Source organism: Talpa europaea (genome assembly GCF_964194135.1).
Source record: "Talpa europaea genome assembly, chromosome: 9".
NCBI classification, from domain to species: Eukaryota; Metazoa; Chordata; class Mammalia; order Eulipotyphla; family Talpidae; genus Talpa; species Talpa europaea.
Genome location: NC_140076.1, coordinates 59,387,320 through 59,414,800, shown reverse-complemented (window position 1 = coordinate 59,414,800; position 27,481 = coordinate 59,387,320). Strand labels below are relative to the sequence as shown.

At 33.0% G+C, this 27,481-nt stretch overlaps 1 protein-coding gene across 7 annotated transcripts in view; it reads right to left on the bottom strand.

Annotated features, from left to right (window-relative positions):
* The window catches only part of DOCK7 (dedicator of cytokinesis 7), a gene marked incomplete at both ends in the record, with an annotated part of 152,880 nt that overhangs the window by 49,297 nt on the left and 76,102 nt on the right, over positions 1 to 27,481 (bottom strand). For 3 of the 7 annotated variants that reach the window (XM_084242692.1, XM_084242693.1, XM_084242694.1), the window contains 12 exons: positions 1,452 to 1,622; positions 3,074 to 3,187; positions 3,282 to 3,422; positions 5,529 to 5,624; positions 6,516 to 6,605; positions 7,783 to 7,875; positions 13,083 to 13,252; positions 15,211 to 15,375; positions 16,350 to 16,581; positions 19,588 to 19,674; positions 22,615 to 22,716; positions 23,658 to 23,796. In XM_084242692.1, coding sequence (XP_084098818.1) covers positions 1,452 to 1,622; positions 3,074 to 3,187; positions 3,282 to 3,422; positions 5,529 to 5,624; positions 6,516 to 6,605; positions 7,783 to 7,875; positions 13,083 to 13,252; positions 15,211 to 15,375; positions 16,350 to 16,581; positions 19,588 to 19,674; positions 22,615 to 22,716; positions 23,658 to 23,796 — 1,600 coding nt within the window. The remainder of the gene's footprint in view (positions 1 to 1,451; positions 1,623 to 3,073; positions 3,188 to 3,281; positions 3,423 to 5,528; positions 5,625 to 6,515; positions 6,606 to 7,782; positions 7,876 to 13,082; positions 13,253 to 15,210; positions 15,376 to 16,349; positions 16,582 to 19,587; positions 19,675 to 22,614; positions 22,717 to 23,657; positions 23,797 to 27,481) is intronic. The other 4 variants (XM_084242695.1, XM_084242697.1, XM_084242698.1 and 1 more) reach the window with 2 other exon arrangements.

The window sequence follows — 27,481 nt, the reverse complement described above, 5'->3', positions numbered from 1 at the left end:
TACTGCAAAATAACATTCCCTAAGAAATAATTCAAGACAAAGTGTCCTCAACCTCATCCCCATGTAATCCATATTCAAGATCACTCATATGAAGTTCATGGGAAATCAACAGATTTAAGATTTCTCTATGGAAAAGTCATCTTCCTAATAAGTATGTAAAATTCTTCTTGGTCTCCCAAAAAGTGCTGTCTCTGTTGTTTATTAGAATGTGAATATTCAGTTAGATGAGAATGTGAGGAACAATCAAAAGAAATCCTAAGAATTTCTTGGCTGTAATCAGAGATTCATGAGGTCATTAGGCATAAACAATTGTGTTTTATTAAAGATCTTGGGAAGTATATCTATGATTAATTTTCCTTGACTAGGTAACCACATCTTTGGCTGAGGATGGCAGAAGGAAGTAAAACACTAATTTCATTCAATATAGGAAGATGTGTGGGCTAACCAGGTAAAAGAATATGTGGAAATAGGTTGATCCATACAAATTTTTGTCAAGGTAAAATGAAAAGTTGGTGGTGTTCTTGGATATTTCCCAATCTTTGTAAATTAAGTTTAAATTTTCTTTTTATCAAACACATGCAATTGATCTAGCCTAGTGAATTACATTCAGGAACCAAATATCTCAAAAATAAAATAAGGGTTAAGATCAACTTTGGTCATAGAGTTTAAGGAGGTAGCTTGTTTGCCTCATGAATTATATAGCAGTAGGAAAAAATGTTTCATTAGAAGGGAAAACCCAGCACTCTCTGATACTAAAATCACAAATTCTCTTAATCACAACATGTATGACAAGGCATATATTAACTGCCACAATAACCCTTTTACATTTTTAGAGAAACTACTAGTTATTGAAGTGATCACCCAATGAAAACATCTAACCACTCATCTAGTTTTATAGATACTCAGAAAGCGAGGCAAAAGCTTCATCATGCCTTCATTGCAATTCAACTTATTTCTCTGCCCAGGTAAATTATATCCCCCTTTTTTATAAGTATTGAGCCCTAATAAATATTGTGCACCCAAAACTTGGTCTGTATCTGTTTCAAGAAAATCCAACCAGTGCAAATATAACTGAATTTATGTAAGTGGATTCACTCACATGGTATTATAGATTAGTATCTGTAAGAGGCATACAACATAGTAGTTAAGAACTTAGACTCTAGAATAAAGTCAGCAAGTATCTTGGTTTAAATCCTAGCTCTATTACATTTTACTTTGTGACCTTGAGTAAGTTATTGACCTTTCAGTGTTTCATGTGAAAAACAGGGATGATAATAATAGGATGTACCTCCAAGACTAGCAGAGAGAAGTAAATAATTAATACCTTTAAAGCACTTATACAGCTCCTAAGTACAGTTATTATTCAGTATTGCCCCTTTATTTTTTTCTGATATTTAGGGTGCTTTTTCACATCTTTTTAAAAGATGTATTTTTTCATACACTCTGCATACCTGAGATGTTGCAGAAGAAACAGAAGGTGATGGAGATGCAGGTGGAGTAAGTAGGCTGCAGGGTAAGTTTAATGTAACATAATGCTCATGGCTGCAGATGATTCGCAGAAAATCCAATCTCAGGGACACCAGGACACTTGGATTTGGTAATGAATAAAGCTTTGACGAGACCTTGAAAGCATTGCATAAATAAGAACACAAATCAAATATATCATTTCTCTAATACCAACACCACGACAGATGTAAGAATTAAAGAACAGTACTCTGTGGGCAGTTTTGGGTTTTATGGTTTAAGTGACAGTATCAGCTTTTTCCAGAGTTACTGCTAAAATAAATGACTTACTGTACAAATGTACTAATATTTCTCCAAAATAGTGTTAATATTTCTACTTCTCAAAGATGCACTTTATAAAGGAAAAGTATATCATCTAAACAACTTCATGAAAGAAATTATCCATTCTTTTTATAGCACTTGGTGTTCACCCAAATTTATTACTATTATTTGTCTATTTCCTCAGGTACACCATAAGCTACTTGAGGAAACATATAAAAACTAACTTAATAGCTTTAGTGTCCCTAGCATCTAGCTCAATGGTTGGCAAATGTAGGAGGCTGACACTTGAAGAATAAAGATGGGATAGGTTTTGGGAGCAACAATACATGAAATTTTGTGGGAAAGTAAAAATACTATTTGTAAGTGGGTCAGAGCCTATGCACTGTTTTAATTTCTCTGACTATTAAACGAAACATATAGTAAAGGCGTCCAATAAAACAAATCGTCAAAATTCTAAATAGCAGTTTTAATCATAGTCACCCCAAAACTAATCTGAGAATCAGCTAAGAAGTGCTTCACAGACACTGTGTTCAACACTTCAGCTCTTCAACAATGTGATGTGGGACCCAGCGATCTGCATATTTTCAAAGCTCTTTCAAAGGTAATTCACAAACAAAACACAACACAACAAAACAAAAGCAAAAAAAGAAACAATTTTAAACCAGAGACATTCTGCAGGGGAGGAGGTAGGAGAGGGATCAGAAGGAGGGAGGGAGGGAGGAGCACAGGGGACGGTGGTGATGGTACATGGGTGCACTGGTGAAGGAAATTCCATGGGGACTACACCTGGGGGTGAGGGGGAGGGGAAGCAAACATTGTTTAAAAATGTATAATGATGTAAAAAATATATAAATAAAAAATAAATAAATAAAAGGTCATTGTAGGATGACTATACAATTCACTACCCAATTGATCTATCAGCACCAATAGCCAATGTTTTTCAAAAGGCAGGTTTCATTAATTAGTTGATAAAAATTTTAAAACAAAATCAGCTGTTTGTGGAAAAGAAAAGCAAGACAATGAGTAATATTTGGGACTTGGATAAACATCTGTCCATGATTCTAAATTCTACAATGTCCAAGGCTGCATACATTATGAGGACTTTATAACAAAATGCAGCTGCTTTAAAAATCACTCAAGACACAAAATATTCAGTTAGCAAAACATACTTTTGTTTTAAATGTCAGTATATAAATGTATTCTTGAAGGTCTCTTAGGTCCAGCCCTAAAAAGATCAAACACAGCATTTAGATTATTTGATCACTAATTACTACTAATTAAGCATTACCTGTTTATAGCAAGACTTTATAAGGCTAAAAACAAATCCTCTGTCCATAACAGATAACAGATCATTGAGAAAGAATGCAAGGCTTGTATTGAGTCTCTCAACCATTTCTGTGTCCTGGGAAACAGAATAAAAAGCAAAAACAAATAAAAGTATGACAGTTTAATGTGAACTTGGAAGAGAGATTTAATTTAAAATATGTTATTATTACCTTCTGAAATCGTGAAACTATATCACTAGCAATTGTGCTGACAAGAGCAGCAATGTCATCCATGAAACGTTCTGGAAAACGAGTTCTCCTTGGTGCATCGAGTTTATCATTAAAGTATAAATGGTGTACCATGCTCTTTACCTGAAAAATAAACCACTGGTAAGCCAGAGTTTCTTATGTATGTGATTAACAGTTACAGTGATTAAACAATAGGGCCATTTTTTTCAATATATCATGTGATTTAATAGCTGAAATACTTTAAGCTTCTCAAATGTTTTGAAAAAGTTCTCCATAATATCCTATACATATAACTCAATCACATTAAACTACCCTGGCAGTAGAAACTGATTTAAAAAATAAGATCAGGTATTAGGAAAAACTATGTCAACAGAAAAAAATTCATTCTTTAAATTAAATCTTACTGAGTTAACAATCTTGCCATTCCATATATCCCAAATTGCAAGCCCTGAGAGGTTAGAAACATTGACTGTATTACAGTGTTTTATCATTTAGCACAGAGTAACATATGGTGGTGGTAATTAAATATTGAAGACTAAATAATGGTAATAAAATATTATATAAAATCAAAGTGATTTACAATTCTTTTGAATATATACAATTCTTTTGAATATAGATTAACAACAATATGTTAATGATAATAAAGAATTTTAAATTCAAAGGACCTGAAGTTGTGTCTTAAACTTTTAACCATATTTAGGAAATCTGAACAAATAAAATGACAAAAAAAATCAAAATTACAATTTTGATCTTATATTAAAAGCATATAACTACAAACTCAGAGCTTGATTTCCAGGGGAAAAAATGGATTGCCTATCGCTTTTATATAGTCTTTGATTTATTTCTATTTTTTGTAGATTAATAGATTTCTAGAACTGTCTCATCCCCAAAATGGGAACATCCAATATTTAGAATGAGAATGACCCAATAACATACCCTGGAAGCCCCCTTTGTTGTACTTCCTTTATTTTTGGTCTTGTTATTACTTTCTTTTCCTTTTTTCCCACATATTTCTTTATTGGAAGAAAAGTTTAAATTATTTCAGCTTTCTATAGATTAAAGAGGAGACCCCCAAATACCAGAATTCCTGAGTTTGAATCATAATTCTGTTGTCTACAAGCTATGTATACTTAGACAAGTTACTTAATCTGTGTGGGCCTTGGCAGTACATAGTCCATAGCAGTGCTACCATACTGTATGCCCTTTGAGAAACATTGCTTTTCTACTTATTTACATTTATGTACATGTATATTTATACATATATTTTATATACATATAAACATGCTTATGTTTATATGTGTAATTATTAAGAGATTAACTCCTTTTTTTAATACTATTTAGTGAATTAAGCAAAAAGTTTTTTATTGACTGTTAACTAGCATCTCCCTAAGAGCTTTCTAACATAAAAGCTGTGGTATCCAAAAAGTTCTCTTTATCTGTGTTTGCTATGGAATAAATGGCACTGCCATTATACACTAGCATGTTCAGATTAAGAAAAAATGTATCACAGATTTTCTTTAAAAAGATAATTCATTTCTACAACTATCCCTAAAAAAGAAAACAATTAAGCTTTATTAAGCTTTATTATTCTTTCTAAATTGTGCTGAGTGTCCACTCTGTTTATTTAGAGATGTAACATATGGAATTTTATCTTGGAGGCACAAGTAAAACTGTAAGATGGGACACAGAAAAATGTTTCTTTTCTTTTCTTTTCTTTTTTTTTTTGTGGGACCCTCGCCGGTGGCCGGGGATCGAACTGGTGCTGCGAGGCTGCAGGCAGCCTCACAACCCAGCGCTCAACAGCTGCGCCACCATGGAAGGCCCCAGGAAAATATTTCTATGATAAAATAATGAATGAACACAAAATTGTTCACTGAAGAAAACAATACTTTAAAAGGTGTAAAATTTGCCCCCACCCCCGGTGACGCAGGCAGTTGAGCACCGTGCTGTGAAGCTGTCCACAGCCTCTGCAGTGCCAGTTTGATCCCGGCTGGCCGATGAGGGTCCCATAGGGCACCTCTCCTGTCTCGCCCAATGCTCCCCTCAGCAGGTATTTTGTCAATCTGCCTGTAATCTGGCCCCTGCTCTGTCTCTGGTGAATCCTCTCACCCTCCTGCTCATCTGGCCTGTACCCTGGTTCTTGCATAAATAAATAAATAAATAAATAAATAAATAAATAAATAAATAAATAAATATTAAAAAAAAAAAAAAGTTATATAATTTGCTCACCATTAACTCGAAAAAGAACCAGGCTTGTTGCAAAGCTGATTCCCGAACACTGCCACTGCAAACAACCCACTGCAAAGCCAGCTCCTCATGAAAAAGCTATCCAGAAGTAAATCCAAAGTTATTATCAAAGTCAAATCTGCTGATATCATAAACCAAATAATAATGCAACTACAAATGAAGATATCATGAGAATAAGCAAAATAAGGCATGTGAACCATTCAATGATGCAGTGAGGACACCCATTAACGAAACGGCTATTTATACATATAAGACAGTGGCATGTTGAACAGCTGTAAAAATTACATGTTATCTTGCAGTAAAATGTAATTTTAAAAGGACAGGTGGAAAGTGCCCTCCTAAATTGTACCTGCAAACAGAAAGTAGACCGAAAACTCAGTTACAAATAAAATCTTGTTTGCACTTATTTGAACTTATGCAAATATTGGTACAATTTAGGAAACACTTTAAAATTTTTAACTTTGCTATAAATCATTAATTTTCAAGTTATCAGAGCAGAAATTTTCTGCCTCATAATATACATATATATGCATACAAACATTGCAAAGTAGTGTTTATTAATATGAAAAAAAAATTGTGCATAAGGGAAGCAAACCAACATATCTTACTAAGAGTGAAAAATTTTCTAACTCATCTTCCTTTCCCTGGAGATTTAAAACACAAAACAGAAGCAGTTACAGAAACAGAATTAAGAGTTGATACATTTTTGGTATAAAAATTTGATGATCAAATTTAGATTCAGTAAGCCCTAAACACAATTAATTTCAAAGATATAAATATTACAATAATGTGAAAAAGTCCACACTGGAGGGGCATGCCCCAAAAGGCATCAGACAAGCAGTGTTGCTCAAATATATTTTTAAACACAGTGCAACTGTGTTGTTAACATCTCATTCTGATAATGTAAAGTATCTACTTAATTGTTGGAATTATTTTCCCCCTATGTGGATTGTCTTCATATGAATCTACCTTTTTAGTTGGTAAGCGTCCCGTTAATGTTTGTAAGAAACTTGACGTCTCTGTGTGCGAAGACATACGATTACAACTTCGATCCATAGCCTATGAAGTGAAGATGAATGAATGACGAGATAACATTAAAGTCTGCTGTGAATGACTTTGTAGCTCAAGGATTACATTCAAGTTTTTAAATAGAGTTTTATTGTGGTTTCAACAACTCTATTTTATTGCTCATCTAATTTTCACTAAATTAAGTTGTTTTAATGACAGCATTAGAAGTCCCAAGATGACTTCTAATATTTTTAGTCTTTAAAAATAAGAGTATTTTACTGATTACATAAATTCAGAGTGCTGCAAAGAATGAAACATATGTATGATCTATACAACATGCACATACCTAGTAAGAAAATGTAAAAAGTAAAAATATACTTCTCAACTGGTCTGAGGCCCAAAAACACGTCAAGAATTTCATAATCCATAAAGAAAATTAAGTTTAGAATGATTCTCTTACTTTTCACTATTTGTTTGCCATATACTACATCCAAAATGAGTTATTTGTAATACTATACATGGAATGAAACTTTTTCTACAAGAACAAGAGCATTTTCTCCAAAGCAAATACACAGATGAGAAGTATATTTTGATGTATCATGCAGTATTAGATATCAAGCAACTAGATTTATGTAAGCATAACCTAAGTCAACTAAATTATAACAAATTTCATACTTTGCAACACAGTACAAATTAAAATGGACTTTTGCTTCTGGCATTTAATCTTATAACATAAGGATCATATACTATTCATAATTAATTTTAGCTTATGACCAGTACTTCTAGTCAATGATTATGGAAAAAAATGACAAAATAGTAAGTGTTAAATGAAAATGATACAATAGCTACACTTTAGACCAAAAGCAAATGAAAACTATCAGGTGTTTCCCCCCTCATACACAAAAAATGTTTAAATGCCTACTGAAGATGTGCTACCCCTAAAGTAGAAACTGTTATCAAAGCCATCAATTGCATAAGCAGCAGGCACTGAAATACAGATAAGGTATATAAGGGAGGAAAAGAGAATATAGGAAACAGGAAAGAAAAGCATTACTGTGCAATTGGTGGTATTCATGCATAGTAGTTGGAAAATGTGCTAAGTAAACAAAAATACACACTTCTTAATGATTAAAAAGGCAAGCCACTGAAATCATAGTATATACTAAAAAAGTAATGTTCTAAAGGAAACATCAGCAGCCAGTAAAGAAACCTCTAATATAAACACCACCTGTGTTGATTCTGTACTTGGACTGGGGTTGGATCCCCATGGGGCAGCTTTTGGACCGCCAGTGTTAACCCAGGAATTGGAGCGATCTAAACCCTAAGCATATAATAGAAAGCAGTTGGAAAGGAAAGAATATTACATGTGGCATGCTATAAATTATTCTTAAAGAAACCCAGACTTTCCAATGCAAACATGTTTTTAATTAGTACTGTTAAAGCAACCAAAAATTTGAGACACCTATAGAGTATTAGTTCATCAAAATTCTTAAAACATAATTTTGAAAAAAATCACCAAGAACATTAAGTATAGCATATTTAAAGATAATTTCTCTTCATGTAAAGAGATCTTCTTGCAGTACCAAAAACTAACCTTCCCACAGTAGCATCCCCACAAACTCACTTTAAAGATGGCACAAGTTAGCAACAATTTCCTTTGAATGTAACTACTATTTCAAATAAATGGAAAGAAAAACATTGCAGTCTTTTCTAAAGAACTAATTTCATTCCATGTATCCCTAATTGAAAACACTACAGTGTTACTCCATCATTCTATTTGACCTTGCTTTTCTTTCACTTTCTTTAAGCACTCAATAGGAGAAATTACGTAAAAAAATTTTTTAAAATGCCTAAAATTTGCTACTTACTAAAAATTACGATGGATTTTGGGTTGTACTTAGCTTAATATAATTAAACAAAGAACTACTATTTTATTTAAATATTATAAGTAAAAACATTACACTGGGGCTTTCTATAGGAATCGTATCTTCCCTATATCCTGTTACAAAAGGCATCTGATTTCTACAAAATTCCAAATGTACTCTTCTACAAATTACTAAGTTATAAAGGAGTTTTAGAAATTATTGAAATAAGAATAACAAACACAACCCAAGAAAAAAGACTAAAAATATTAGGGCATGAGTATAAACTCAAACCAAAAAGGACCAAAAGAAGGAAAGAAAATGGTACTAGTCATAATCAATTCGATTTTTCAGTATTAGCATCACCTGGGAAGTTTAACAACCACCGCTACCATAACTGCAAGGTAAACAATTAAATCGGAATTTCTGGGAGTGAGGCCATGCATTAGTATTAGGGTGGGAGTGGGATAAAAGGAGGAAAAAAGGGATGAAGGTAGGAGGGGAAGCCGCCAACTCTCAAGGGCTTATGTTTCAGGGAGAAAATTTCCCCCCTTTTTCTTTTTTTAAAAAATACAGGGAAATTGAAGTGATGATACAACCATCACCCATTGGTGCTAATTTTTGATGCACATGAATATATAAGATTAGAGTTAAAGGTGAAATCTAGGTTCCACTGTTCACTAGTCATAAAATTTAAGGTAAGTTACCTAATCGCCTTTTTTGTGGCTTAGTTACAAAATAGGAATGACAGTATCTCCCTCATATTGTAAGAATCAAATTAAATAATGGAAGTAAATTACAAAGTACAATGCCTCAAATACAGCAAACTCCAAAAACAAAGTTTTAAAACTTTCCATTCATTTTTAAAGCTACCTAAAAAAATTAGACAACATTCAAATACTCGTAATATTATGCAATCAGTAGATTTTTTTAAAACAAAATACTTGCCTTCCCAGAACTCCATTATATTATTTCAAATAAAATTAAATCAGCATACAATGTTTTTCAGGTAAGTTAAAATAAATTTTTCACCAGTCTCCCAAATTATGTTTCCACAGTTTAAGTCCTTTCTGCCATTTTTAATTTTAATAATCACTGCTCATGTTATAAAGAGCATCTGATTTCTACAAAATTACAAGTGTGCTCTTATATAGCAATATCTTTGTTTTACTTTGTTTAAAATTCACTTTGTAACTCCTTGCTTATTAATTTCCTTTAAAATTAAGGCACATGCTAATTACTAATGTGAGCATAAACAATAGGCTCTTTGTGCCCATATTTATATATTATATCCACAACATTAAGACTGAATAGTTATAATGACAAAGTCAAAACCGTTTAAAGAAAATCACTTTCTTTTGTAATTGTCATTTATTTGTAAAGCACATAATTTTCATAATGTAAGTGCCATAGACCTAAAAATTATATTAAATTGTCCTTAGTTAAGCAAATTGATCATTGATATTTACCAATGTAATAACTTTGTTTACTGATTCAATTAACATAAAACAGATTAACCAAATGTGTGCATATGTGGGAAAACACTTTTGTTTTTACCAAAACTTTGTAACATTAACTTGTCCCTTAGAGATAGGTTCCTTCCTTGTCAAGGCCCTTATTGCATTTGATTTGACATCAATGCTCATGTTGGGTAGTTGGGTACTCATGAAGTATGGTAAAGAATTAGAGATAACAAGTATAGAAAACTCTTTTAAAGAATTTTACTACAAAAGGTGGAGAAATATGGAATTTTTTTTTTAAATGGGAGTAGTTACATCCTGTATATGGATGGGATGATTTTGTAGATAGGGAGAAAATGATGATTTAAGAGAGAAATGCTTGAACTTCTAAAGTATGGATCTTGAGTAGGTCAGACGACATGGAAGGTTGCATACAAATGGAGGGAATGGACTTAGGGAAATTGATAATTCATCTATAACAGTGTATTATTAAGTAGCATATAAATGACAGCAAGTAGGTAGATGTGATTGCGAAAGTCTATGAAAGTTTTCTTCTGATGGTTTCAATTTTCTCAGTCAAGTTGGAGATAAAATGAGAATTGGTGGGGAGGTATTGGGAGGTCTGAGGTAACAAAGGGAGGCATGAAACGTTCTGGGAGAATGGGAATGTAAATGGAATACAGAAATAAAGCATAATTGCTTGACAGCATTAAGGGCTCTTTTGAGGTTTACGGTCTTTAATCTCAAATAAGAGCTTTCCTCATAGTATTTCTCAAGTCATGTTCAGGTGCACAGGTGCTGACATGGCACAGGCAATTGACTGGGTTCCCTTATGGTTTGAGGTTTGACTAAGAAAGTAAAATGAAGTGAGAGAAAGACAAGGGAACTCAGTTTTGCTTATAATGGGGATCATCAACATGACTGATTCTGGATTTAAGCTGGCTAACCTTAAGAAAGAACATTAAAGGTTAAGACATCAGAAAAAGGTGATAGAATCAAATGGCTAGAAGTTGCACAGTAGTAGAAAAACTGTTAAGAGTTGTGGTACTAGAGAAAAAAACAGGTGTTAATGAACAATATGCATCAAATTGAGATTACAAGGAACTGTTATTGGTAATAACAAGATATAGAACATGACTATAGGCTGAGGCAGGTGGAAAACTAAATCATTAGAGAAGACCTTATTGAATTTCCAGGATAACAAAATCAGAATAGAGTAGCTTCAGATTCCTTACAATATTATACTGAGATAAAATTGTATCCATTACTAATGGGGATTATGACTGAATGACAGTTTAAAAAGAAGGTAGCTATCAAAAGTTTTGCAAGATACAACAAAAATAAAAAAAAAACTGGATTAAGATAAGTCTCTTGTTACAGGACAAATTCTCATGATGCCTATCTTAGAAGTGCATGCATACAGATATATTTACATATATATCATTATATGTCATAAGTATCATTATTACATCCCATTTTATTAACTACTTGAAAAAGGTAAATATTCTATAATATATAGAACTTGTTCTAAATTTTGATATATTCTAGCAAATACATCATATAAAGGAAAACCTGAGAACATGTTAAATGAGGCACAGTGCAGGTCTTACAGAAATTAAGAAATATTTTAAGTGGAGAAATGTAAAGAAAATGGTGTTTGTAGCTCTTTAAAAGGAACATTTCTTAGAGTTCACAAATCAGGTTTATTTTACTGAAAAGTTTTACATATGCAAATAATGCTAAGCCCTACCTCTATTACAATGAGATAGGTTCTTTTCCTAAATATGGATCTATATGTGGGGAATGGGAAATGGCCTGCTCTTTTGTAATTACTGTAACCTATGCAGTATCCCATGTAAATTCATCTACACATGACTTTCTCAAGGAATTCACAAAAAGTCACTTTAAATATTATTTGAAAGTGGGCCTCCCTGGTGGCGCAAGGGAATAAGCACCACACTATGAAGCAATCCGCAGCCTCTGCAGCATGAGTTCGATTCCTGGACAGCCAGGGAGCAACCCAGATGGCAAGGCAGACCTCTCCTGTCTCGCCCACTGCTCCCCTCAGCAGTGTATTTTGGTCAATCTGCCTGTTCTGTTTCCCACTCTGTCTCTGGTGAATCCTCTCACCCCCCACATCTCTGCCCTTTACCTCAGCTTTTGTATGCATAAATAAATGAATCTTAAAAAAAAATTATTTGAAAGTAATTTTAAAATGAGCTCAATGCTTAAAATTCATTAAAAAATGAATGTAAAATTTCCTTATATGAATAGATCAATAGTTCCTATGTTCATGATCTATGTTCAAGTTTTTACCTAACAAAAATCTAGATCTTAAAAAGAAAGTTCTATTATAGTTCAAGGATTAAAAACAGACCCTTGAACACATTTATTAACTTTTCCTCATATCCTAGTAGGCAGATTAAAATGGCAAAAAAAAATATTTTGGCTATGATTTCATAACAAAGTTCTCTTCTTTCCAATACCAAAAGAATATATTTAAAATGGTTTGATCAAAACACAATGTGATTTGATTTTTTTGATCTTGGTTTTACTGTTGTTTATTTCAGCTTGTTTGAACTCTGGATTATTTCTGTACTTTCTATATAGAAAGGCAGTAACTATTTGTTCCTTGAGTATATTTTTTTGGGTAATAAAGATGGGTGCTTTAAATAAAATGTAGCTAGATCTTATATCTGCTGAAATCTTCCTGGTTGTCTGGGGTGATCATTAACTATTGTTAAATAATTTTTTTTATTCTTATACCATATGAAAGGAAGTTCTATTACTAATCAAGGCTAATTATTGTTCTTAATATCTTTTAGAGAAGAGGGGTTCATATTTTAAATCAAGATATGTACTTTTCTCAATACAGTTCCATAGGTCTCTTTTAATTATAGAAAATCAAACTAGTCATTTTCTATATGATGGAGTACTAGACAGAAAAAAATATATGTGAGCAGTCACACTGGTCATATTTTAAAATTTTAAGATTTTTTGAGTAAAGTATACAAACTAGTTTGTAACAATGAGCCTATTTAATAGAAACATTAAACACTTAGCATTTAATATAGAAAATAAATGTTTAATTTCTGATTACTAACTCAAATATATTTTAAAATTAAGGATAAATGAAAACAATTGAATATTTCTTATCTGCTAATAAGCTAAAAACCAAATTTACAGATATACAGTCTTCGGTTTACCTTACTGCCAATGATTGACCGTACTTCATCATCTGGTGATGTGGGGGTCCCAGATATATCTGGATTACTGTTACTAAGGCTCCGAGAACGATTTAAATTAAGGCTTGCAGGTCTCACAGCAGATCTAGCCATTGTGGCATAATGCACTGATCCTCCCAAACCCCCAGGACCTAGAGTTTTATATAAAACAGCACATAATTAAACAAAGAAAATTAGTCATGAAAGATCTGACAAAATCTTCGGAAGTACAAAATTCCACAAAGATTATGAATTGTTTTTATTTGAAAATGATAGCTACACAAAGATATTCTATTTTACAACAACTGACAAGATCACATAAGTTATAAAGAAAATCATTATCTCATCAATATTTCTATGACCATATATTATATATATAATAAAAAACAAGTTTGTGTCTGTGTGTGTAGGGGACACACACACACACAAACACAACAGACATTACCTTCATTTAGATACCGGTGTATCAATCACCCAAAATACTCAAGCTGGTGTTTATTTTTTCTTAGTCTTCCTATCTCTCCCTTGACAGTTATGAATAGGAGAGCCAATTTATTGTCAATATCTGTTACGTGATTATTATGCTTTATTTCTCTATCTTTATCAGTGAAAATTTGAACTATAACAAAATAGCATCTTTACGATAAATATAAAAAATGAAAGGATAATTTTCCTAAGATACCATTTTTTTTTTTTTAAATTTTATAGAGGCATGTTTATTTATTTATTTATTTTTTTGTTTTGTTTATACATGCACTGGGTACAGTCAGAAGCGCGGGAGGGTGAGAGAATTCACCAGAGCCAGAGCGGGGAGCAGAGCAGGCAGAAGGACCGAAGTACACTGCTGAGGGGAGCAGAGGGCGGCAGGAGAGGTCTGCGCACCATGTGGGACCCTCCTCCGGTGGCCGGGGAGCAGCCGGGGATCGAACCGGCGCTGCAGAGGCCGCGGGCAGCTTCGCAACCCAGCGCTCAACCGCTGTGCCACCGGGGAGGCCCCGATACCAGGTTTTATAAATTCCTTTCTTGTTTAAAATCAACCATGATTTTACTGTACGAACATATAAATACCCAGCAATGATATCCATAGTGAGTCTCCAGTTTTCTTATTTAAAGGAATCTTTCTGAATGTCATTTGCAAATGACACATACCTGTCATTTCATATAGTCTTTTAGGACAACATGTAAAAAAATGTTTTGCAAACATTTGTTAGTGTACTTAATGAAAACGGGGGTGCATAATAAGCAATTATACTCTCAGAGCATTATGTACAATAATTTAGAGTATCAATATGGAAAATTATAAACCTGAATACATTCTCTTTAGAGAAGTCAATCACCTGTTTGTGCAACTAAGTAAAAAAATAAAATAAGCAAAAATGTAGAGTCAGATTCTGTTGTCTAGGTTTCATAATGAATGTCATAATTACTCGCCACCATTATTAACATTAATGTTACCAACAGCTGAAAACGGGCACTTACCAGTACTACTAGTGAATGACTCATACGATAAATACGTAAGCAAGTTCAAAAGTATTAACAACATATGCATTAACTGACTACATGAAAAACTAAAGAGTTATTCAAATTAAGACATCCCCACTACTATCAATATCACCACCATTTCCTCCAATGTCATACAAAAAGCAAGTAACTACTTGGGCTCTGTATTATTTTATTGACCATGAATAAATCAGACCTTTTCTAGAGAACAATCTTTATTCTTAAAGCTTTCACAGGGTTATTGGAGTCACCATACCACTGAGTCACCATATTTTTTCTTTAATGTCTGATAGCATTTTAAATGACAAATATAATGTTCTATTTATCTTAAAAGTCAATGACAAAATGCTTCCAGAAACGTGTTATTTTCAAGTTCATTTCCAAGAATTAAATCAACTAAGATTTAATTCCAATTAGAGATTATCAAATAATGTTGATTTAAAATGTAACCTCTTTATTCTTTTAACTTGAGCATTCGGCACTTAGTGGGCTTCCAATAGATGTTTGCTATTGGATGAATCAGCAACAAAGGATGTACCATGAGATTATTTCAATCCTGCCATGAACATAATCTATACAACACAATTTTACTGTAAAAATATTAAAATACCTGGTGATGGTGAATTAGGGTAAGTATTTGGTAGGCGAAAAACATAATAGATATATGATGCAAGAAGGCTGTTCCTGCCATGCTGATCATGATTTCCTTCCAAGTTTTTGTGAAGCCGGTTTATAATTGATGCCATGGCTTCAAAAGATGCTTGACCTAGATTAACTTTTAAGGAGGAAAACATTTTTGCATTAACTTTTTTAGACTGTAAGTTTCAACAAGATCCTATCACCTATATACAAATTCAGTACAATGATCATACAAATGAAGTATATAAAGATGAAATTTATATTGTTTTTATTGACAGCCTATATTATTTGGATCAAACACACCTTTCTTAAAAAAAAAAAAAAAAAAAAAGGACCAAAAACTCATTTTACTAATTTAACATGAAAATTGTTTGGGTTTGCTTAGTCAAAAAACCACCCAACTGTTACCCATCATATCACCTGTAATCATCAATCCTTCAATTTATAACTAAATGTTCAACCCAAGAATTATTTCTAGTTACAAGTCTTCCCTAAAAAAAAATCCTCAAAGAAATGAAAACTGCTCCCCTTTGTGTACCACTATTTAATGCAAAATTCCTATAATAGGTTAGCTGAAATTTGTAGGAATTGGGTGGAAGCTGTTAATAAAAGTAGAGAAAAAATCTTAGAAAAGGGTGGGAAATAGGAATATCTCTCTTCAGAACAACACAAAAGAAGGGAATATAGGGATTTTGAGTTAATTGCTATATTAAGTAGATGGATGTGTGAAAACCTAGATGAGGTAGACTATATATCATGTAAAATGTAACATGATTTATCTGTCTGCCTGTTTCCCTACTAGTCTGTTTAGATCCTTAAAGTCAGACCCATGCCTTAGAGAGTACATATTAGTGCACATAATAACTGCTTAGTGAATATTTGAGGAGTAACAAATTAATTTGTTTACATAATTTTAATAATAGTCTATATAGAACATAATATGAAAACAAACAAAAGAAAGTTATCATTTTGGGCAAGTGACTAACAACCCCTTAAAAAAAAAAATCAAACATGGCTCTTATAGATAACAAATAGTAATCACGGTTCTATTTCTACACAAGTTAAAAATAACAAATTGCACATCTCATGATCAAAACATAAGTCAGTTACCTATTTGACCAGCAATGACAGGAGGTCTAACAACTAAAAGTATCAGTTTATCAAGCAGAAGATGAAGAAATCGAACGACTGGTTCTAACTGAGATGAATTCAATGCTGAAATACTGCTCTTTAATTCATTTTCTAAGTTGTTTTCCATGATTCGCATATCTCCAATTCGGACTGGGAACATGTGTTCATCCAATGCATTGACCAGAGCAAAAAACTTGTCAAGATAAGGATCCTAAAAAAAAAAAAAAAAAAAAAAGAATAAACCAAGGCTTTAAACAACCATAATTCCGTAAATTCCCCAAATTTAAACCATTACTATTTCATACTGATAATGTAAAAAAGTACACATGTATATATACATATGTATATTAAACAGCATTCTATTATGTATATTAATCAGCTGTTAATTCTTATTAAAACAGCCACTGCAAATAATCAATAGTAAATACTGATTATTCAAGAAATTTACTGATGCTGATTAAGGATTTCTTTTTCTAGTTTAAGTCTACTTTATTGATTTGGAACTCAATTACTGTGGCAGATTTACTAGGTAGTTACCACATTCATTATCAATTTATTACCTCATAGCTCCATCCAAACCCACCATCTTTGCCACACTGAAGGTAGACGCTTCAAAGTCAGCTAGTTTTTGTAGTTACTCCAAAAGGTAAAGGAACAGTGCTAATCTTAATGAGTCAGAAGGGACTTTTCTTCTTGTTTTCTTGATGGTGGCTCAAGACATGAATGCTGCAGATCAGGGGCATGGGTATGGGCCAACACTGTTTCCCACAAGGGTGGGGGGGCTTCTGTAGCTCCACATTAGGTACCCTCCCCCACATTTCTTCATTACCACAGAATGACAGGTGATGTGTTCCTCTAGCAGTGCCTTCTCGTCAGGTTTGTATCTCAGCCTTCACTATACTCTTCTAGGTTTTCTAAGTTCTTTCTTTGTCACTTTCTGACACTGCTTGTCTCTGTAAACATCACTGAATTCTTTCACCCCATTTGGTATTCAATCACCTTTAACCTAGTTAACAATTTATACATTTTTACCATTTAAAGTAGTGGCAGTTTTCAACTCCTAACTAAATCCTGACTGCTATTATCCAACATTCTTCTACACTGACAGACCACAGTCTTACTTAAAGTAGTAATGTGCCCAATCCCAGGGTAGATGCGGGCTCTTTATACTTAAAGTGTTATAGTTCTGACCAATGAGATGTAAGAAAAAGTGTGTTGGAATTCTGGTAAGACTCTTACTTAGTTAACAACAAAAATAAAATTTAAAAGATAGAAATACTAAATAGCTTCATATTTATAATTTTAATATTGTTCTAATTTTATATGTATTTAAATGAGTAAAAAATACTACTAAGTCATAACTATATACCTAGTAAATGTCAAATAGCTATAAGCATAGTATAAAACATCATAAGAAACATTTACTGTCTTCATCCTTTAAGAAGCTTATAATACATGACAAAATTGTTTAACATAGTTGCAAAATTTATATACTTTTGAGGACTGGTCATCAAGACTGACTGCCAGGATACTACACAATAGACACTTTCAATCTATTCTTGCAGATTCTAAAACATCTCCATAATATATTTTACCCAAAATTTTGCTCTTTGTTATATAAAGACAAATGTATCTGCTTACATTCAAACAGAGTTATGAATAAAAGATGAGTACATTACCGACTCTAAAAAGAAAAAACTAACAATGGTTATGGGAATTTTTCAAAGCATAACAAATAATGCATCTATATACTTAAATTATAATATGATACTAAGAATACTTTTATTAAGAGAAAAAATAAATGTCGAAAGTATATTATATTGTTGATCTTTTCTACAACAAAGGAGTAGAACTGTAGAAAACAGGACATGGCCAGTAACAAAAAGGAAAAACACACTGGAATCATTATTTTACTATGTTCAGTGGTACACTGCTAAATAAAAGCTATATACTACCTTTTTTGCCTGTTGATGTTTTTAAACAATAATATAGAGGTGTTCTGCCTTTATTTTCCCTACCTCATTGTAAAGAAAGCATTAACACACGCTTAAGACTGTTTTCATTTAAAAGGTCTCCTTCAAGATTGGCCCTTGGCTATCATTGCCTGTGCAAGCAATATGGTTTATGTTGCACAGCTATTAGCCTTTTGGCAACACATTAGGTAGAGGTTGCCTTTACCACACGCCTATAGTAAAAATCCTAAGTCTCTAGTGAGTTTCCCTAGTAGACAACATTTCACACATTCAGTTTAACTCGTCCTTGTGACTCCATTGGACAAGAACTCTTAGAAGCTTGTACATCTTGATTCCTCTTGACTTGACCACTTGCACTTATATTTTATCAGTGTGAAATCTTAGTTCACAGCAGAACAGATAATCCTCTCCTCCATACCTGAAATGATATAGTTTATAATATCTAAAAGAGTACTAATTTCATTATATAGTTATTTTTACATTTTCCTGCCTTACACTATAAGGTCCTTCCTGACCTCATGACTACAGTCTAATGAGGCAATAAGTCAATAAATAAATATATATGTAGGCATGCATGTTCATATACACATACACAGACATACATAGAAAGTGAGTGAGAGAGAAAAGTGCAAGAGAAAACAAGAAAAAAGCAGTAATACAGGCAGGGTAAGACAATATAGAGTGCTGGGGCTGTTGTTCAAAAGAGTCACAAGAGAAGGTCTCTCTAAGGTAAGGAGAAACCTAATGAAGAGCACTCAAATGAATGTCAAGAGGAAAAATATTCCAGATAGAGAAAGAGTAAGCAGAAAGGCTTTCAAATTGGGCTTGCCATATTCCAGAAATATGGTAAAGAATATGGAGCAAATTATCCCTAAGAAGTCTTTCCATTTGAAATACCTGAATCTATGTGAAATGAAATGTTTGTTTCTACACTATTTATTCTACACATCAGAAATGGGAAAAATCACGCAGTTGTTCAAAATAAAGTCAATGACATTTTAAAAAGAAAAATGTCTCCTTTATTGACATTAAATAACACTTTGTTGAAGCCTCTTAAAAGAAACTTCTAAAACTACATTATTAACTGACATATAGCCCCATTAAGTCTTACAACTGATAACCACACGCACCGGGTGGTATCAGAGAAGACAGCTAGCTAGGAATCAGTCTTAGCCCAGTATTAGACAGCATGTCCAATTCACTGAAGTGAAATTTGATCATAAAAATTATTAAAACTTACTTACTTGTGTATGGATGGATGAAACAGCAACAACTTCAACATTAAAAACACCTTTGTGATTATCTACCCATTTCATGCCAGGTAGAGGAACCTACAAGATATGAAACATAAAGATCACAGATGCTTAAATGGAATATGAATTCTGAGAACAAAAAAAATTATATTTCAGTGAAGAAAAAAGAATATAAAATATTTTTATGCACTCTAAGGAAATTTAAAGCTTACATTTTGTTCTTATTATGAAATCAATGTTCCCTACGAAAGAATTAAAAGTTCCAAGAAGCAAAATCAGAAAAAATGAACTAAAAATTTCATCTTCCCAGAGATATATCCTATTATGTCATTCTAAATCTTCTTCTATATACAGATTTTTCTAGATACATCTTTACATAGGAGATACCAGATATTATTTTGAAACCTGTGTTTTCCATATTAAAATGTGACTCTTTTTTATGTCAATAAATTCATATCTACAATGTCATCTTAATGGTTGTAATGCTCTATTTAATTTAACACCCAGTATGTTCAGTTGGTTTTTTTTGTTTTTTATTTATTTACACATATAAGACTGGGGTTCAGGCTAGAGGTATGGGGGTTGAGAGGATTCACAGAGACAGATTGGGGAGCAGAAAAGGCAGATCTATTGAAATACACTGCTGAGGGAAACAGTGGGTGAGACAGGAGAGTTCTGATGTACCATGTGGGTCACCTCCCTGGCCAGGATTGAACTCGTTCTGCCGTGGCTGTGGATAGTGCTGCAACTTAATCCCTTGCGCCACCAGAGAGTCTCCCTTAATTGGGTTTTAAAACATTCACAAGCAAGGGAAGTCCATTGTTTTAAAACTGGAAAGTATTTTTTTCCTGATGTAAATTGCTAGGAATGTTAATTATAAATATATACAAAAATTATTTTAAAAGATAGTACATCAGTTCTCTCTATTTTTCCTGCTAAGAAAAGCTACAAACCCTGAGCATAATACATAAAATAAACATACAGACTGAAAGGTAGAGAGACCACCACAGACAAACAACAAACCTTAAGACGTGAGGAACTATAAGGCAGTGTTTCCTGGTTTTAATTCTTGTCTCATATATTCTGAAATAGGTGCTACAGAAGCTACCAACCCAGAACACCGAAAGGAGTGTTCTAAGGGAGAGAAAAACAAAAAAAGTACCCCCCAAGAAAAGTCTGCTATCTCTAGTCAAATCCAGTAATTGCGCTGCTCTGGTCAAATACAAAGAAACAAATCATAGCCCCACAGGCTAAGTGGGAGCCTAGGCGTCCCCATTCAAGGCTATAATGAAGTACACTGATACCAGCTCCAAATCCACATGCAATGGGTGGTATCAGAAGGCAGCTGGGAGCCAGTTCTAACTCAGTGGTAACAAGTATCTCCACTAACTGTGGTGACAGTGCAGGCTAAATAGGGAGCAATAGCAAGGTATGTCCTCCCTCACAGGCGTGAGCAGAAATCTGACATACAATTTCCATGCAATAAGTAGCCCCCCAATTCACTAGAAAATGTAGTAGTGGGGCAGAGGTGGGGAAGTCATAATTCTTTCCAACTGTCTGTATTGACACATTTATAACTATTTATTGAATGTATATGAGCCAAACACTAGTCTATGTACTTGTACATAAGGCAGTACACAGAAAAACAAAGTCCCTGTCCTCATAGAGTTATACTCTAATAAATAAACAAAAATATTTGAACTACAAAGCCTGTGATAACTATTGAGAGGATAAAGCTAAGTAAAGGACTAAAGAGTGATAGACACTGCTACTCAAAACAAAGTAATAACAGATGAATTCTCTAAATAAATGGTATTTGAATGGATATATGAATGAAATGAAGAAGTAGATCTTATGCCACAGCATGGCCAATAGGGGGAAATGTATAAAATGTCTGCTGTGGGAATGTTCTTTTTCCATGTCTGTAAAACAGTTAAACACACTGTGTGGTGTGGTAGGGCCAAGAGAGTGACAAAGAGTGGTAAGAAAGTATTTCAGAGTAGTAGTCTTATGTTGTTGAGGTTTTCTTTAGTAAAAACAATACAGATTTATTTGTGAGTACTTTGTGAGTTCTATCTAAAAATAAGTGCCACCAGGAGAACATTCAGAAGACATATTTCATATTAACATTTATAATCCAATATGGCCAAAGCATTAAGACATTGGTAATCATCATATAATTGTTCTATCAAAAGGCACTTTGGTCTTTGAACAGTGACTTCTGATTTTTTTTTTTTTTAGATATACTTTTTTTTTAGAGGCATGTTTTTATTTATTTATTTGTTTGTTTGTTTGTTTGTTTGTTTGTTTTGTTTATGCATGCGCTGGGTACAGTCAGAAGCGCGGGAGGGTGAGAGAATTCACCAGAGCCAGAGCGGGGAGCAGAGCAGGCAGAAGGACCGAAGTACACTGCTGAGGGGAGCAGCGGGCGGCAGGAGAGGTCTGCACGCCTCCTCTGGTGGCCGGGGAGCAGCCGGGGATCGAACCAGCACCACAGAGGTCGCGGGAAGCTTCGCAACCCAGCGCTCAACCGCTGCGCCACCGGGGAGGCCCCGACTACTGATTTTTGACTGATATTTTCCCACTGTTTTTGTTTCTTTCAAGTCATATGTCATTATCAAAGCTGCTAATGTCTGTTTTATTGCACGCTAATAGCTGCTTAATTTTCATGTACACAATCAATTACAAAAAGAATTATAAAAAATTAACTTACTTCTGTTCTCCCTCCAATAACCTCTTAGTGAAATGTCTAGAAAAAGAAATGCTCATTTCCTAAAGAATCTTCCAATATTACAAAATGAAAATTTGTTAAATTTATCTTTTCTTTGAGTTTTTTTTAAAAACATTATTTAAAAAAAAAGCATAATAGTATGTAAGTATTCTATAGGAGAAGTCTAATTACTTCATTATCAATATACTTATAGCCAGAAAAAATACCAAGGTTTGAAAAAAACACCTCAGAAAAATGAAAAATCCATTTCATTCCATTTTGTGAATGTCAACATAACAGATACTGACCTCAGGTGATAGCACAGAATAAGCCTGTGGTGGTTTTTCCAATGAGACTGGTAGGCAAAACTGGCCAGTCTTTAATCGTCCATTCTGAAGCATTGGTATCCACTTTCAAATAAAAATAATTTATTTAATTTAAATATTATTATTAATTTATAAATTAATGTGAATTTAAATATGATTGCTATAAAAGTAATTACTTGAAAAATCTATTTTAAGAACTTGGTGTGAGCCAATTTTGTCTTACACCTTAAATCCCTAAACATAAAGCACAGATTTAATTACATAAGTAATAATAACAGACCTTTACAATTTCTATAAAGATCTTCCCCAACAAAATTTTAACATGAAGAATCCCCAAAACATTATTATTACTAACTATATAATATTTAAATTCAGAGGAGGTACTTATTATCACAGCAAAAACTGATAGTAAAAATAGGCTACAAAGCCAATCAATGTTAAACTGGAATAACACTGTTCTTGTAAATAGGGAAAGATTTTATTAGTCACAAATGCTAATAACAAAACTAAAAAGTATGAACATAAATTTATTTTCTGACATTTAGTAAAATTCATATCACAAACTGAAAAACCAAAAAATTAATCAAATGTTTATTTTTTTTCTTTTAGGTTACAGGAACGATTTTTCTGATAAATTGTGTGACAGCACAGAATGATGTCCTTCACCTTAGTTTTACCTTTGTGATGCAATCATATTGACTTTCGAAAAATACTCAAGGGTTTAAATTGCTTTGATAAAGGTAGCTAAAAAGGATTTTAATGTAAAGGTTCTCTTTAAATCATTTTACATTCGAAATATTCTATAGTGAAAAACACTTAAAATTCATTACATTTACACTGCATTGTACCAACAAATAAGTATCTATACATGTTAGGTAAATACAAGAATGAGCATTTGATTGTTATGATGAATCTTCCTAACCAACTGAGGAATTAGATAAGGAATATTCATAATATAGAACATCTTAAATATTGTAATTATTTTTAAGATCAAAGAGCTAAAGAATTAACAAAACTAAACTTACTGTATATCCAACTGGAGTTTCAAGAGGAGTATTTTGTTTTTGTTGACAACTAACATGATAAAAAGTGAAAAGCAAGTGATGATGGTCAGTTAAAGTAGCAGGGAGTTTAACCTTGATTTCTTCATGAAAATCAGGAGACCTTCATACAAAAAAACAACAACAACAACAACAAAATAAAACATTTCAATAAGGAGTTAGTAATTTATTCAAAATATATGTTTCTTTTTTATATATGAGTAAGTTTTTAATTTCAGAGTTCATGATTAGTTGTTCTTCTAGACCAAAATGTTTTTCTTTATTCCAAAATTCTAAATAGTTAACTCTTACATCCACATGAGGGAGCCACCACTGTTTCTGAAATTTCTCAGCTCATTTTTATTAATGGGCTGAGAAATACTTCCATTTGAAAATTCATTATGTTACCACCTTCATTATAGAATCTTTATACTTTGGAAACTATATAAAAGAGAAGACTAGGGAAGGCTTTCTAGATTTATAAACCAATTCTGACCCATATTATATTAAAAAATACAAGTTCTTATAAGTGTATTTTAAAACCATACCACAGAAAACTATTATTCTTTTACAGGAGTCAGCTTCATATTAAGACAAATTTGTACTCTCTTTTTGTGAAAAAGGTTCTTTTTGTGAAATTAGATTCCCTAAGGAACGTCATATATCAGTTACTCCATTGCTAAAGAAATAATGTAAAGTTATCAAAACATGAACTAGTGTGTTGACTAACAGCTCAAAAAAACAGAAAGAAAAAAAAAGAAGAGGGGGAGGAATTAGGGAGTATCCATAAACTGCATTTGTCCCACAGTTTAGAAGTGCTCCCAGCAAGTATGAGCATACAACAAATATATTAGACCAAACCAATGGCACGCTCATCTGAATATTCACAGAGTGGCAACTAGGAACATTTTTATAGGAAAGCATGGCTGCCATTTATGATGTAGACTTAAAAGGGATAGACTCTTAGTATCCAAACCTTCCATATTCATTTAGTATATCTCAGAGTTATAGTCAATGAAAATGTTTCCAAACCATGTCTCCAACTATCTTTAAAGTGAAAGTTGTTCCATGAATTAGGTCTTTTTTTCTGATGCATATAGGTCAACTATCTTTTTGTCTCAAGTAAGTCTCAAAAATGTTAACAGGTATAGATCTGATCACAGCGCTGTAAAGTGGATAGGCTTTTGCTATCCACAAGAATGATAGCTTATGCTAGCCATTTGAGAATCAAGACTGGTGAATAAAAGATGCTGTGTTTTATTACTGATCTCACTAATCACCAATGAATTATGAGAAAGATGAAGTTATTAGCAATGTTAGACAGTACTGTCATTTTAATTCTATTAGTGCTGAAAGCAACAAAAACAAAGACCTAATAACTGACGTACTTTTAGAAACTACTCCCGTCTTTCTTACTTTCTTGGTATTGAATGTTTTTAGTTCATTGCTTTTCTGAAATTGTTATATGAAAACTTTTATAGAAAATTAAACATCTACCAGTTATTCATTCAACAAGTATTTTTAATTATCCATTAGGTTAGGCATTGTATTACTTTTGTAGTGGTTTTAAATATGGACATAAAAAATGATACCCTCAACAAATATATAATTAGTAGAAATATAAATAAGACACACATATATCAATAACTATGGTATAAAACAGAGGCTGGCAAACTGGCCAACAGGCCAAATTCCAATCTACTACCTGAATTTACGACCTACAAACTAAAAATGGTTTTCTCATTTTTAAGTGGTTGAAAAAAATCAAAATAACATTATTTCACTAGAACAAAATACTTAAGGTTCAAATTCCAGTGCCATAAATAAAGTTTTACTGGGAGACAGCAATGTCCATTCACTTGTAATTTTACTCTTTGTTTATGGCTGCTTTTGCACTACGACACCAAAGTTGTATAGTTACAATAGAGACCATACTACCCACAATATAGCCTAAGATATACACTATTTGGCCCTCTGCAAAAAAGTTTGCCAACCCCTGGTAAAGAGCATATAGGGTAAGTGGTTCAAAAACAAAGTTGAAAAGATTACTTCAAACTTTGAATCAGAGAATTGTCATTTAGGAAGAGAAAGATGATGCAGGCCTTAAAGAATGAGTAGGAGTTCAATAAATAGAGGGATATGGTATTTTAACAATTTCAGGATAGGAACAATGATGCAAGACCGGCCCAGGAATAGAACAGCACAGGATATGTTTGGTAATGAGGCAGAAACAAAATCATCAAGAAATAAAAGATGACTAGGTATCAGAAAAATGAAGAAAGGCAAGGGTGTCTTAAATTTTGAGTCAGAGTAAGTAGAAAAATGGCAGTACCATTAGTAAAAATAAAGAGTCAGAGAGAGATAAGGTTAGGAATAAATACAAGGAAATTGAAAAGGCAGTAGGGTACCCAAAAGAATATACCCATTGGGTCACTGAAAATACATGTCTGATATCAGAAGAAACGGTTATGACTGAAAATACATAGTTGGGAACAATCTAAAAAAGGCAAAAATAGCATTTTCATTGAATGTAACTGAGGAATACATATAAGGTTATTTAAAAAGAAAATATTATAGAAAAAGAGGGTTAAGGTTAAAACATTAAGTGTTTTATGAGAATACCTATACTTAAGGCAAATTGGAATAATAACTAGGATTTAAAAAGTGTTCAAAGACAGAAAAGGAAAATGACAGGGAGCAATACAGTAAAGGTGAAAATGAATAAAGATTTAAAGAAGACGAGGAAAAATCATACTACAATAGCAGTAAAGAAAGACTTGGGGGGTTTTAATATTTTTAAGTACAGGGATGCTTGTTTCTTTTTTTGCATTCAGAGACAGAGCCAATGAAGCAAGAGACTGATAATCCAAAAGAAGGGCCAAGTGATGGAATAAGTTCAGGAAGAGGATAGCTGAGACTGACAACAACTGTCCCACTGACATTACTGTGGGACATTACTACCTCTGAAACGTAAGGAAAGCAGATCAGTACAGAGATTATTAGAGGTGAAATGTACAGAAAGTTGTTGGTTCTCAAGTTGAATAGTTTCAATGAACTTAATAAAAAATGAACACTAAAAATAAAGCCAACAAAAAAGAAGTAGGAGGGCCTCCCCTGGTGGCACAGCAGTTGAGTGCTGGGTTGCGTGGCTGCCCGCAGCCTCTGCAACACCAGTTCGATCCCCGGCACCAGCGAGGGTCCCACACACACACAAAAAAAAAAAAAAGAAGTAGGAACTAGAGGAATGGGGAGAAAGGTTTGAAAGAGCTACTACCAATTCAAGAAAGAGGGAAAAAATTGATGACAAAAAGATGATGAGAGAGGTGGGGACAAACTAAAATAAAATGAATTATTGTGGACCCCACCTCACAATAAAATAACATCCATTTGTGACTGTCTTTAACTATACAATTTGTGATTTTTTTTCTCTAACAGCATTCAATATGATCATTTTTAGAAGGCATAAATGAAAAAATTATCCAAAGTTAATAATTTCCCAAAGAAATAAAATGAAATGTCACTACATAAAATAATTATTGGATGTGGAGAATATCATCAATTTAACTAACTAATGGGTTCAAATTTAGTAAAGTCAAGTAAAATTATAAAATAAAATGGAAAGACCAAAGAATCAAAAGCCATATGATACGTCAGTAACAATATAACACTAATGAAAGGATCGGAGAATTTGATAGAAAAGATGTTTTGTATAAGTCTTAATATGTGGGAAATCTATGGAGAATGTGGTTGAAAATTATAACTTCAATGTCAGCTGTCTTGAATTTGCACATTCAGTGCAGCAAAGCATT